Source organism: Galeopterus variegatus, unplaced genomic scaffold (genome assembly GCF_000696425.1).
Source record: "Galeopterus variegatus unplaced genomic scaffold, G_variegatus-3.0.2 Scaffold6194, whole genome shotgun sequence".
Taxonomy (NCBI): Eukaryota; Metazoa; Chordata; class Mammalia; order Dermoptera; family Cynocephalidae; genus Galeopterus; species Galeopterus variegatus.
The window spans coordinates 59574-73731 of NW_007732305.1; the positions used below are offsets into that span (position 1 = coordinate 59574).

Here is a 14158-nt window from a genome sequence, read left to right on the forward strand (position 1 = left end):
CGGGCTCGCTCCCGCCCCTGCCCAGCCCCCTCCCCAGGAGCGGGGCAGTGAGGACACGCCCCTCTCCGAGGAGGCCCAAATTCCTGCCCCCATTGCCCACCCGGTCCCAAGCCTCCGCCGGCCGGGGACGAGCGTCGAGCCCCCTCCTTCCGCTGCGAGGGTCGGTGGGGCTGGAGATAAGGCTTGAAAGGGTGGGGGTCGGGGAAGGCGTGGGGAGAACTCCAAGGAGGGACAGAGCGAGCCCGGGGTACGCTTCCCGGAGGCCAAGACCCGAGAAGGGCGGACTTGAGGGTGGGGGGGTCCCCTCCCGGCTCTCCGCCTCCTCCCACCCGTGCCGGCCGCAGCCACGCAGCGCCGCCTGCTGGGCACACCGAGCACACGCCTTGCTTCCTCCGTCCGTCCTCACCCAAGTCTGCTGGGATCCCACGACTGCTCGGCCTCCGCCAGACTACTCAGAAATTAAGGGACAGAGGGCACGGGGAGACTCCGGCAGGCCCTCTGGGAGCCGGCCGCAACCACGGTGGATGCTGTCCAATTATGATTTCGTACTTTGCAGAAAAGGCAGTGTTGGAAGTCAGGATCTGTTAGGTGACTTTGCTGTCTCCAGGACCCCCTGGGCATGTTTTCTCATCTGTAAAATGGGCCGGTCAGTCTGTTTTATTAACTTAACAAGAGAACTTAAGACAAACAGGGAGAAGGGCTTATCTGTCATGCTGCCTTCAAGGGCTAACATCCCCACAGTGCCAAAGCACAGTCCTCTAAGGGATTTTCTGGGGAGGTGAGGATGGATAAGACCTTTGAGGTCACTCAGCCCCGAGGGCAGCTGAGAGCTGGGAAGAAGCTTGGGACCGCCTTCCTGCTCCTAATCTCCCAGTAAGACCTGTGGCTAGGACTGCAGACTGCCAGGGTCCCAAGCTCAGCTCCACTGCTTACCACTGTGTGCATTTGAGCTTGTGCCTTAACCTTTCTGGGCTTGTTTCCTAAGTCTACAAAACAGGATGACAGTACCGACCTCCTGGCCTACAGTTGGGATGAAATGGGATCCCTGTGTAGAACTGACAGATCCTGGACAAATGTCAGTCAGCTCTCCATTGTATGACTGACTCTAACCTCTAGGGCTTATGTCCTAGGGGCACAAGCAGGTGTTAGGGCTGGGATAAATATGGTAGATCTTCCTGGAGAATCTCCTGTCCTCAAAGATGGTATCTTAGCTTGATGTAGATAACTTTAAGGCTTCACTTTATTTTATTTATTTATTTTAAAGCCTCACTTTAATGCTAAAAATAAATGTAAATATAGTATGTGAAGCTCAAAATTTGCATGAAATTTTAAGATAAAATAGGAAATTACAAAAAATGTTACTTTCAGCAGGCCCCAACAGGATTTTGGTAGGAAAGTTTGAATCATCCCTTAGCATTCTTTCTAAAGCATTCTGCCCTGATCCCCTGTATGGAGGCCAACTTCTTGGATATACCCCAAACCCTGGGAAGCGGGGGGTAGGATCTGGACTCCCTCCAAGCACTAAGGGGAGGGCATGGTTGAGAACAGGGAGGTGAGCCTGACAGCCAGAGGCAGACAGGCTGGCACTGCAAGCGTCCTACTTAATGCCCAGCAGAGCCTGGGTGAGAAAGGACAGGGGGTGTAGGAAGACACTCCCCACACTGCCAAAGCACAGGCATACATCAGCCAGTCTCTCACTTCCCTTTTTATTTCCTCTAAGACCTGCAAGCAGCAGCACCAGGGAGAGAACCTGCCCTCCAAGCCCTGAAGGGGCTGACCCCCTTACCCCATCCAGGACACAGCTGGCAACTCAACCCCCTTTCTTTCTGAGGGGAAGGTTGTGTCACACACACACATGCACACACACACATACATATGCACTCTTGCACACTCTTGGCAGCTGGGACCTGAGGGGTAGGCTGTTCGCTGATCCCACAAGCTCCCAAGAGGCACCAGGAGGCAGGCCTTTAGGACGAAGACCCGGAGAAAGGGCAGCCCCATACCCTGGTCTCCTCCAATCCAAGGAGGACGAAGGCCCAATCCCTCTAGCACAGGAGCTGTCTTCAGTCAATGGAGCGTTGCTTTGGGGGATTTTTTTTTAAGAGTATTTTTGGTTTTTTTCTATTTGCAAGTTCCTACAAAAATAGAACTTCTCTTGGTATTTATAAATCCATGGCCCCGGGCTCTATGCATATGGCTACAGGTAGAAAAGCCATGTGGGGCATTCCCTTTGGTTGCTCAGAACTTGGTGGCTTGTCTTCCAAGTCCTTTGGTCTCAAGGAGTCTATGCAGTCATCTGGGGACCGCTGAGCACCTTCAGTGGGCCCATCCCATTGGCAGTGTACTCCCTCTGGAGCCGGGTACGGTAGTAGAAGAGGTAGGAAGGTAACAGGAATCCCAGGAGTGAGAACAGCAGGAGGCCCAGATTCACCTTTACAGCAAGGAGACAGAAACAAAGAGTCAAGTTAGTACCCATTTTCCTTCACCATCCTCAAGGACCCTTTTTATCCTCCAACAGGGAGAAGAAGGCAGCCATTTCTGCTCCAGGCCCTGGGCCAGGATGACAGACATAGCTAGCACTTATTGTGTGCAATCGCTGTTCCACCAATATCTCCTTTAACGTCCAGCAGCCCTGCAAAGTGGCTGAGATGAGAACGGTTGGGTCTCAAAGTGGCAGAGCCTGGTCGGTGCCCACACGATAGGGCACCCTCTGGGCACGTATGAGCAAGGCGACAGCACTACAGGTGTCTGAGCTGGTCAGGCTGCTCCTGAAATGGGACCTTCTAGACTAGTGACTTTGACCACTGGAGATGTCTACCAATGGGATCCTGTTCAGGGTAGTGAGAGGAGGCTCTGAGGCACAGTTAAAGGAGCTGGGCTGTGCAGGAGAGAGGCCTGGAAGGCCCTGGACAGTGGCCCTCCCATGGCTCTGACTCGGTCCACATCCCACTCTGTATTATTCACTGTGTGATTTGGGGCATGTAATCCCAACTCTAGATGTCTCCTTCTCAGGACTGTCGTGGCAAAGATTGAGCGAAAAAAAGGTGCCCAGCATGCTAAGCATGCAATGAATGTTCAGTAGATGGTGGCGGTTATTTCATCTTAGTTCTTGTGGGAGGAGGGCAGAGAGAAGACCAGATTCAGGGAGGCAGATGGCAGTCCAACATTAAGAAAAAGCCTTTCTAACAATAACAGTGCTGCCTCGTGCAGGAGTGTGCGCCCCGTCACTGAGGGTATTTGAACTAAGAGGGAAGGCCCCCGTTCAGGAGTGCTGGAGAGAGGTCCACTGCATGGTTCTGGAACACAGGCTCAGGGATCCGGACCGAGCCACTTCTCAAATCACCTGGGAACTTATTAAAAACAGACTCCTAGGGTCAGGCCAAGAGATGCTGATTCAGTAGGCTGGGGAATCTGTATTTTTAAAACACTCTGTGAATGGCTCTGATGGGCATCCAGCTTGGGAACCCAATTAGAGACCTCCGAGGTGCCTTCTGGCTGATAAGAAGAGTGACAGATTCTATCACATATAACTCCCCACCCCGACCCTTCTTCTTTCCCTGCACCCAGGAAGGTGAGTCCTTCTGCCCCCATGCCAATCCCAGCTCTCACCCAGAATGGCTCTCCTTTCAGGGGTCCCACCATGGCCATGAAGAGTGGCTGCTGGAGCAGGGCAAACACAGCACTGATGAGCGACTGCAGGCCTGTCAGCGTCCCAAAGTGGTTGGATGGGAACCTGTCCATGAGATTGGGGCCAAGCATAAGGGCGAGGGGCCCACTGCGGCCCAGCACCCTGCCCACCCCTTTCCCCAAACATTGCCCTATGTTGGCCAGGCAGGGCAGTGCTTAAGAGTTCAGGCTCTTTGCACGAGCTTTTTGGTCCCCGGCCTCAAGGGTGTATTCTGTGACTTCAGGGCCACCAAGCTGGGTTCTGACATCTACTGTCTGTGTGATAATAGCAAATAGCTCAACCTCTCTGAGCCCATCTCCTTTGGTAATTACAGGGATGGCATGAACCTCACTGGGCTCTTCACTGTATTCTTTCAACAGATACTAAGCTCTTACTCTATACCAGGCACTGTTCTAGGTGCTAGAGGTATAGCAACGAATCCAACAGACAAGGATTTCTGCCCTCGTGGAAGTGGCATTCTGATGGACCAGGTGGCGGTCAGACAATCAGCAAGATAGATGCACCGTGCGCAAGACAGTGGTAAATGCTAAGGAGAAGGGGGTGTGGGTGTCAGGGGACTGCAACTGTAGACAGAATGGTCAGGGAAGGCCGTGCTGAGGGGACAGCTGGGTAAAAGGCCTGAAGAAGGTGAGAAGATGAGACTGTGAGTGTGCAGAGATCTGCAGGTAGAATGTTCTAGAAAGAGGGACCAACACATGCAAAGTCCCTGAGTGGGGAACATGCTTGGGGTTTCCAAGGCACAAGGTGGCCACTGTGGCTGAGGCAGAGTGAGTGAGGGGGCAGGGGAAGGGAAAGGTCCCAGGGACCAGGTCTTGCAGGGCCATAATAAAGCCTCTGGCTTTTACTCTGAGACAAGATGGAAAACCACGAAGTGACGTGAAGAGATTCATGTCCTAGCAGGGCACACCAGCCCCTGTGTTAAAAATAGACTGAGGGAGGGCAAGGGCAGACTTGGGGAGACTGTCTGGAGGCTCCTGCCATAACCCAGGCTAGAGGTGACGGTGGCTTGGACCGGGCGGCAGGGGAGATGACAAAAAGGGGTCAGATTCGGGGAGTGTGGGATGTGGAGCTGGCAGGGTTACTGATGGACTAAACGTGAGGAGGACGGAGGAAAATCAAGGGTGACTGGCAGGTTTGGGCTCGAGTGAGTGAAGGAAAGGGAGCTGCCCTCTGCTCAGAGGCTGCAGCAGAGTTAAAATCAGGGAGTGGTGGTCCAGTGTCGCCCTGTGCCCGCCACGGAGGAAGCACTCGGTCATGGTTACGATTCTATCATTGCTATTGTAATGCCCTGTGCTACTCCGTCACCCATGCAGGGGACAGTCACTCAGCAGCACCTGGCAGTGGACTCCAGGACAGAAAGGGAACTGGGGACCATTTGACATGAAGGAAAGTTATAAGGCGGACAAGACTGCCACCAGGAAATTTCTACAGGGTGGGCATGCGGCCACTTTGGGGGCCAATCCAGACTGCAGAGAGAGGACCAAAGTGCCATCAAGTCAACTATTTCAGCTTCCTCTCAGGGAAGACTTTCTGACATGGGAGTCACGCTGCAGTGGGGCAGGCTGCCCGAGAGGAAGTGAGCTCCCGTCATTAGAGGGGCTCAGAGAGGGGAGCAGACCCGACAGCTTCCAGGAGCCCCCACTCGGGGACGGCAGCAATCAAGGGAGGTGGAGGTGGGAGGGCGCCCATCGGGGATGTCTGGGGCCCCTGCAACTCTGCTCTGGGACTCTCAGTTATGGGGAGAAGCTCAGGAAGGCAGCTCAGCCCAACAAACTCACACTGCAGCGTAGAGGCTTCCACAGGCAGAGTGGAAGAAACCTCGAACCACGGTGTGCAGGATGAACGTTACGAACTGAAAGCAAAAAGAGAGAGAGAGAGAAGAGGTTAAGAAAGAGCGTCGGAGTAGGAGGAAGGGTGGGTCGGGAGAAGAGGGACACGGCGGCCTTGCTGAGCCGTCTACACGTCCCTACCCGCCTCGCCAACCCAATCCCTAGAAACACTTCCTAGAGAACCTGGAAACAGTCAGACCCAGACCAGAGGACGAGAGGCATGGTTCCAGGAAGGCAGGCACCGGTGAGCCGTCCCTTTGGAGGAGTCCTGGGAGGCAGCGCGAGGGGGAGGGGTGGAAGTGGGTACCTGGAGGTGTAAGTTGTTGATGAGGCAGGTGATGCCAAAACCCACAAGCAGAAAGTTGGTCAGGGTGAAGGCGTTGATAGCATTGGTGAGCTTTTGGATCTTGCGGTAGCGTGGTTTGATGGACTTGGAGGCCACCCCATCCCTGAGGAGAACAGGCAGTCATTGGCCATTGTCTCTACCTCCCTGGCAGCCCCCTGGTTCTCTCAGCCTGGCCCCTTCCCTTCCTGATGGACTTTCGCTGTTGGGGCAGCAGAAAAGGTAGAAAACCATTTCTCCAACTCTGCATTTCTCAAAGTGTGGTTCCCCCAACCAGCTACACAAGCATCAGCTGGGGGCTTTCATACAATGCAGATTCACAGGCCTAACCTCAGACCTCAGAATCTCAGGGGTGAAGCCCAGGAATCTGACTTTCAACAAATATCCTGAGTGTTTCTCATGCACACTAAAGTTTGAGACCAGGGGATGGGAAGGAAGGTGGGGATTGGGGAGCTCTCACACTGTCTCTCATCAGAAGCTGCAGGGAAGGTGTCTCTGCCTACCAGCCTGGACAAAAGCAGATGCCAGTCTGAAGACAGCAGCTCTGCCCTGACTGCCCAGCAAGCTCCTCTCTCTGGCATGATCAAGGGCTCTGAGGCCAGCTCAGGAGAGAAGTCAGCAGGCTGCAGTGAGAACAGGCTGCCCACATGTCCTGGACAGAGGGCCCTGGTAATGGACCCCGGCCATCAGGAGCAGAGGGTAGAGGAGGAAGACTGGGTGCCAGGGTCGGGGCACCACTGGCCAGGAGGGAAGCCACTGGACTGATTCTTAGATTCCTTCTAGGCTAGTCTTCCTCTCCCATCCTCTCAGGGCTATTTGATCAACACACAAAGGCCAAAAGCAGTCAGAAGACTTGGGTTCAAGACCCAGTGGTGGTCTCCAGCCAACAGCATGGCCCCCAATGATCCCTGCCTCGTGGCATGCCCACCTTTGTGTAGTCCCCTCCCACACTCTACCAGGGTTCCTCTGTGAGACCAGCAGATTATGACAGAAGTGATGCTATGTTACTTCTGAGATTATGTTATGAAAGACACGGCAGCTCTGGTCTTGGTCTCTCTCTCCTCGAGCTCTTGCTCTTGGGGATTCCAGCCACCGTGTCCTGAGCAGCCCTATGGAGTGAACCTCTTGCCAGCAGCCACGAGTGAGCTTTGAAGCAGACTTTCCAACCCCAGTCAATACTTCAGATGACTGCAGCCCTGGCTGACAGCTTGACTACAACCTTATGAGTGACCCTGAACTAGAATCCCCCAGCTAGGTCACGCTCAGATTCCTGACTCTCTAAAACTGTATGAGATGATAAATGTTTGCTGCTTAAAGATGCCAAGTTTGGGAGTAATTTGTTATACAGCGATAGAGATCTAATTCACCAACTCTCTCTCTTCCTAGGCCTAACAAGGTTTAAAGTAAACCCTTTAGAGCATGAGTTCTGGAGCCTGCTCCTGAAAGCTGTGTGATCTTGGGTAAGTTACTTAACTGTGTAACCCTGTGTCTCAGCTTCCTCATCTGTAACATGAGGATGATAACGTAACTATCTGAGAGCTGCTACAGGACTAAATAAGATAATGCAAGGTGCATAGTCAGCATTTAATGTTAGCTATTCTTATTATCAAGCAAGCTATGGCCCTTCTTTGCCTCAGTTTCCTCATCTGTAAAATGGGAAGGTACCCCTGCTCTCCCAGGGCTCTCGGGAGAATGAAATGAGATGCTGGATGTGAAAGTACAGAGAAAATGAAAAGCACTGTCTGACCACTTGCTGTCACCATCCCTGCACGGGTCACCTGGCATCTCCGAGGGCAGTGCTCTCAGCTGGAGCATCCACACAGTCCTTGATCCTCCAGTCCATGATGTAGCCGATGAGGGGGCAGGTGAGAAGGCACAACAGCTGCATGGCCCCAAAGACGGAGGAGTAGAAGCCAACTGGGTAGGTCAGGAAGGGAAGTGAGGTCAGGAGGTGGCTGAGGGATGCCAGCAGCTCAGTGGGCACTGCCACCCACTTGAAGTAGACGACAGACATTGCCAAAAGAGCCCTCCTTGGACGCCAGATTCTTAGATCCCCCAAATGCCCAGGGTCACCAGGGTGGAGTCCCGCCCCTGCAGAGTGGGCAATGGCAGGGTGGTTGTGGGCAGGGCCCTGCTTTCATCTCCCTACCTGTCTCTGCTGCCTTTTGTTTCAGGTCATTCGTCTCTGTGGGTGGAGGGGAGACATGGTGAAGGGAGCTCAGCCAGCGTGACCCTCCTGTGTCCCCCACTCCCCAGGGGGCTCAGCAGTGCCTCACCGTGCTCCTGGCCACCAGTCACAAGGTACTCCAGCATCTTGTTCATGGCGCCCATGTAGAAGATGATCCGCAGCTGGGTCATGCCCATGGTGAGGAGGCTCCACAGGAAAATAGGGGAGCAGAGGCTCTTGCGAAAGGGGACAGACCCTGGGGAGACAACAGGGTGCACCCCTGGGCCCCAGACTTTCCACTTCCCTCTGATAGTCTCAGCTCCTGCAGTTCTAGTGGGGGATCTGACACGATCTATGTTACTTCAGAGAGGGACTGGTTCAGAGACAGGAGGGTTTGGACTCACTTGCCTCCATGTTCTTGCCCAGTTATACAACTATCTCCACAGATCATTTTTAGGTGACCTCTGGATATGTACAAATCCTACACTTCATGTAGTATTAACTCTGAAGCACTTGCCATGTGCTGCACACTTGACACATATCATCCCATTTAACCAACTCTTACAACAACCCTATCTTCACCCCATTTTACAGATGAGGAAACTGCGGCACAGAGAGCTAAATGACTTGCCTGGGCTCACAGGGCTGGAAGCGGCAGGTCTGCCTGACTCAGGCTCGTGCCCTGAGCCACTCTGCCCGATGAGGATCAGCAGTGGAGATAACCACCCTCATAAATGCACACCATTTTGCACTTTACAAAGAGCTTCCACATCCCCAGCATCATTCATTCCTCACAATTAACCTCTCTGTTTGGTGGGTGTTATTAGTGCTAGTTGAACAGATGAAGAAAGCAAGAGTTAGGGTAAGTAATCTGCCCAAATCACACAGCCTGTAAGTTGGGAGCAGGACTCAAAACCCCAATCTCCTGACTCCAAGGCCCATGCTCCTTCCACTAATCATGGAGCTGACTGTCCAGGGGACTCAGGCTCCTTAGGAAGTAACCCTGGCAGAAAGTGGGTGCAGCTCCTCCTGTGACCAGCAGGGGGCACCAGCCAGCCAGGTGTTAGAAGGCTCCTGCCTGGAGACTCGCTGGCCTGGCTGCACCTGATGCAATAGGCTCAGAGGTTGCAGGGAGCCCTGAGGAAACCAGCTGCCCACAGGCCTGCCCGGCCCCCATTCTGAAAGCTCCTCTCTCCCCATCCCCGGAATCCAGCAGGGTACCCCTGAATCTGAACTTCCCAGAGTTGTCTGAGCGTTGACTTTCCCCATCTGTAAATAGGAAGAAAGCCCTACTTGCATCATGGGGTGTTGTGAGGACCCAAGAGAGGTGAGAATGAGCGCTCAGACGTGAGTACTCACTAAGCATGAGGACCCACCCTCCCCATCCCCCAGGCTGGCACCCTGAGCACACACTCACTCTCAGGAACGTTTTTCGAGATGCCACGAACATCTTGGGATGAGATGAAGATGTTGGCCCCCTCCTCCAGGCTGGGGGCCTTCTGGCTCAGGCGCTGGCCCACGGTGGTCACGTGGTTGTAGAAGCGGTCACCTGTCACTTTATGGTCCAGGGCCAGCCCACTGAGCTTGATCTTCTTCCTGCCGGCAGCCAGCCGAGAGCGTGTGGGAATCAGCCACATGGAGCTCACCCTCAACAGCCTACATCTAGGCCAACATCCCAGTCTGTCCCAGCGGTGCCAGCCAAGAACCCCTTAACCCAGCACTGGTATGCCCGGTAATAAGCTCCGTAATGCAGGGCTTGTGTCTGTGCTGCTCAGAGCCTGGCCTAGGAGCCACCTTAGAGCAGGTTCCCAGTGAAAGGAGAGTGGATCAGTTGTTTTTCACTTAGGCTGTTCCCATGGAGGAGGTGACATTAAGAATTCAGAGTCTGAAGTCAGCCTCATTCCAGCCTTAGATTCACCCCCTTTTCAATGGCATGACCTTTGGAAAGTCACTTTGCTCCCCGCACCTTTGTTATTAATGGAGTTAATAACAGAATCTACATTATACAACTGTTTGAGAATGACAGGGGATAAGTAGAGTGCCTGGCATACAGTAGGCACTCAATAAATGTCAGCTATATGACTGTCACCTGTCACCTTATGTGCTGGGATGTGGAGCATCACCCCTGACCCCTGCTGAACTGATATGGGGTTAGGAAAAATTGACATTCGGGTTTCTCCACGAAGTGTTGGGCGGCCTGATTTCTTTGTATCCCCTCTTCTGGGTCCACTTGGCATCTGGAGCTATTGCTGGGGTTCTTCCTACTCCAACCTCCTCCAGACCCAGAAAATATAGCAGTAACAGCCAAAACATTTAAACTACCTGTTATGTGCCAGCTTTATTACTTAAAAACATCTGTGGGGGCTGGCTGGTTAGTTCACTTGGTTAGAGCATGGTGCTGCCAACGCCACAGCCAAGGGTTCAGATCCCCATACTGGCCAGCCACCAAAAAAAAACCCACTAGAACCTGCCTGTGGATAGGTGGGATCAGGCCCATTGTGCAGGTGAGAAAGGAGAACTCAGAGAGCTGAGGCGATCTGCCGAGCTGAGAACCAAATCCAAGACTCTGGCTCCACAGCTGATTCTGCCCAACACACACACCACAGCCCCAGCCCCCATCTCCCTCCAGCCGCTCACGTGTAATTAACTTCCTCAGGGGCAGGAAAGGCTTCGATAGGCCAGTTGAGGGCACAGTTCAGAAAGATGAGGCAGGCCAGGCCAGACCACGTGAACATGATGGCCATGAAGGAGACGCCGGAGTCGTAGATCAGCTGTGGGAGGAGGGGGCAGGCCCGTGGGGGAGGCTGCCTGGCCCCAGCCCCCACCAAGGTAAAAGAGGCTTCCGAGGTCCCTTCTACCCGTCTCTTTGTGCCCGAGTTGCAGATGAGGAAACCAAAGCCAGAAGTTAGAGTCAGAAGACCCAGCATTCCTCTTCCTTTTTCACCCAAGCCCCCCTAAAGAGGTGTGAAATAGTCCCCACAAGGTGCTGCAGTTGCTGGCCACTCGCTCAAAATGTCAACTGATAAAGGCACGTGCATTTTGCCTGTGACTCCATAGACATTCGTGTTTATGTTCACACAAAAATGTCATTTCATATTACGTACAAAGGAAAATTAATGCTCTAGGTTTACCAGGCGTAACCCTATTTATCCTGCCGCTTTCTGGCATGTTCCCTGGAAGGAAAAGCAAACCTACTCTGAGAAGCCTTATCTCACCTTTCACAGGTGCTCCCAGGTATGAAAACTGAGGGGGGAAGGTATAAGTGCTCAAGCCTCCTAAACCAGGACAAGTAGGTTCTGAAGTGATGGGGATTCTTTGCAACCGTGTGAGCCCCTCTGATGGAAGAAGCCTGGTGCAGAGAGGATATTGTTCCTCTTGTCCTCTCCCATACCATCTGCCTGGGATGACTGACGTCTGCCCTCCCCTCGAGCTCCCGCTTGGAGCTCCAGTCTCTGCCTGGGAAAACTTCTGCTCCTCCTCAGCTTTGGGTTTCGGGGCTCTTTCCTCCCTGGAGCAGAACAGAGCTTTAAAGGGCCACATCCCCAAATTGTGGGGATGAGACCTGGTTCCTCAAACTCTACTCCCTCAGTTGAAGAGAAGAGAAAACTGCCCACCCTCCACGCCTGCCCACCAGAACCACCAAGGACCACCCCAACCCATGCACACTCTCAAACTCTTTTGGAGAGTCTGAGCCAAGTGCCCTCTGAATTAACAAGTTAAAGTGCCAAGGTGGAGTTTGAGAAGCATATCACGGCCCAGTTGAGGGGTTGCTTTGATATCATTTGACAGAGGAAGGAAGAAACAGGCCCCCAGCTCGCCCTGAGCTAAAACTCAGGCCTCCTGGCTCCCACGTCCACCAGGCTGACCTGTCCAGGATCTAGCCTGGCATGGACTCACTTTGTGACCATGGACCAAGTCACCCAGCCTTTCCGGAAGTTGTGGTAACAGATGTGACTGAGAGGTTGAATGAGGCCAAAGAGTCGGGGACCTTGAATGCACGTGATGGGTGATAACAAAAAAAAAAAATCTGTTCTGACCAGGTCAACTAATTTGTAGTGCCTTGGGAGATCTGGGATAAGCCAGCAGACATGTCCACCTGTTCTGGAAAATGTTATCAAAAGACCATTTTTACTTAGAAACAGATGTGATGGCACCAGAAGTCATAAAATAACCTAGATGACTTCTTATAACCCTTACCCTAGATCCCCACAAGCAGGATGTAACCTAGTAACCATCCCAAATCTATACGTCATTTACAACCAGTAGAAAACCTGATGAAGTGATTAGGCGGGGCTGTCCTTTGATCCTTACTCCTTCCTGTGATTATAAAATGCTTAAGCTCTGCTGGCTCTCCTCAGAGTGCATTTCTCAGGGCGACCTTACCTATGCATTTCCCTGTTCACAATCATCACATTGGCTCAATAAATCCTATGCTTTATATGTTCAGCCTGAGTTTCTTTTAGGTCAGCAAAGGGTTGGACTTGATTCTGTGGGTGAAGCAGAACCACTGAAGGTTTTTCAGCTGTGTGTGAGCCAGTTCACCTAAGATCCTCTGGAAGTCATGTGAATGACAGATTAGAGAGAGAAAAGATCGGAGACAGACCAGCTGAGAAAGGTTGCCTTGGCCCAGGAGAGAGGAAGAAGGCCTGTGCTAGAACAATGGCAAAGGAAAGGAGGGGACAAAGAAGTCAGACCCACAGGTCAGTGACAGAATCACCAGTTCGAACAGCCACTACTCACCCAGCCCCACCCAGTTTTGTGTCAAGGTAAACGGAAAACCCAGGTGACTTCACTGCCACCCCAAGCAGCTCCTACCTTGATTCCTGGGAATGTGATGGCAGAAGAGGCATAAGAGCCGATCATGAGGGCCATGAAGGTGGATCGCAGGTTCCCAAACATGTTGGGCAGCTGAGAAGGACAGCGGTGTCAGTGAGCAGGGGGCACCCTGACACCTGCCTGGGGCTCCCCTTCCCAGCCCCACCTGAGAAACCACCTCGCCCCTGAGGCATCTCACTGGCATTCCTCAAAGTGAGCTCCAGGAACAACAGCTCCAGGAGACACAACAGAAAAGTCCCAAGGCAAAATCAATGTGGGAAGTGTACTCCAACTAACCCCCTCCTACACAGTCACAATGCACCTTAGCGTCTAAAAGCCTCCCAGAAATGCCTTCAAAGAGAAATTCTGTCAATTTTAACACCACGGTTTCCCGAGTTTGTTTTTAATGAAGCCCTTTTATCACATGACACCTCTGAACAACCCATGGGACAGGCGTTTAAGAAACACTGATCTAGTCCAAATCATTTTAGATGAGAAAATTGAAGCCCAGAGAGGGAAGGAAATGTACTAAAGTTCACAAAGCACATTGCTGACTTTCTCCCCTGTTCTGGTCAGCCCAGTTGTATCCCAAGGCTGTGACTCTGGCTGACCCTGTAACATTATGGTGCCCCTTAACCCTTCCAATGCCCCCAAATACCAGCCTACAGTTTCTGCTGAACCAGGACAAGGCATGGGAAGGGCCAGGGAGGTGAGGGTAGGACTAAGGGGGGGAGGGCAGAGAAATCCCACAGTCGAGAATTAACTGATTCTGTGTTCTGCTCACTGGCCTGAGCCAGGCCCTCAGGGGAAGGCAAGGCTGTCAGGATGTTGTGCCTAATCCTACCCTGGCCCCACCATCCTCCCCTCATCACCAGATCCCATAGTGGGGAAGGACCTTAGATACCACAAAGAGGGGGAAACCCAGGCTCAGAAGGGGGACCTCAAACAACTCCACTAAGGAAGGTCTGAAACACAGAGATTGAATTTTCCCCCAGACTCCCACCCCCAGGTGGCTCCGGAAAGGAGTGTGTCCAGGTTGGCCCACACTCCAGCAGAGGTTTCCCTGGCACCCTGTATCTGCGAGGCCGGCTGCCAAAGGACGCCAGGGAAGGGTGCCAGGGCCAGGCCTCCTCCCCACCTCCCAGGCGTCCGTGGGCCGTCTCTGCCCAGCACGGTGGGGAGTGGGTAGAGGGTGAAGCCGGCTGGCTAACCCCAGGAGGGCAGGCTAGAAGCACGCGGGCAGCGGCCGCAGCACTGGACGTCCTGGCCAGAGACTGGCCAGCTCAGCCGCCCGGAGGGGCGGGGCCGGCTGGGGG

At 53.2% G+C, this 14158-nt stretch overlaps 1 protein-coding gene across 2 annotated transcripts in view; it reads right to left on the minus strand.

Annotated features, from left to right (window-relative positions):
- Positions 1–1687: 1687 nt before the first annotated feature.
- Positions 1688–14158, minus strand: part of SLC43A1 (solute carrier family 43 (amino acid system L transporter), member 1) — a 21844-nt gene continuing 9373 nt past the window's right edge. For both annotated transcript variants that reach the window (XM_008590545.1, XM_008590544.1), the window contains 10 exons: positions 12843–12935; positions 10665–10798; positions 9445–9623; positions 8137–8283; positions 8010–8045; positions 7639–7777; positions 5825–5966; positions 5467–5540; positions 3610–3733; positions 1688–2431 (listed from right to left, as the gene is read on the minus strand). In XM_008590545.1, the coding sequence (XP_008588767.1) occupies positions 2285–2431; positions 3610–3733; positions 5467–5540; positions 5825–5966; positions 7639–7777; positions 8010–8045; positions 8137–8283; positions 9445–9623; positions 10665–10798; positions 12843–12935 (1215 nt within the window). In that variant the 3' untranslated portion in view covers positions 1688–2284. The remainder of the gene's footprint in view (positions 2432–3609; positions 3734–5466; positions 5541–5824; positions 5967–7638; positions 7778–8009; positions 8046–8136; positions 8284–9444; positions 9624–10664; positions 10799–12842; positions 12936–14158) is intronic.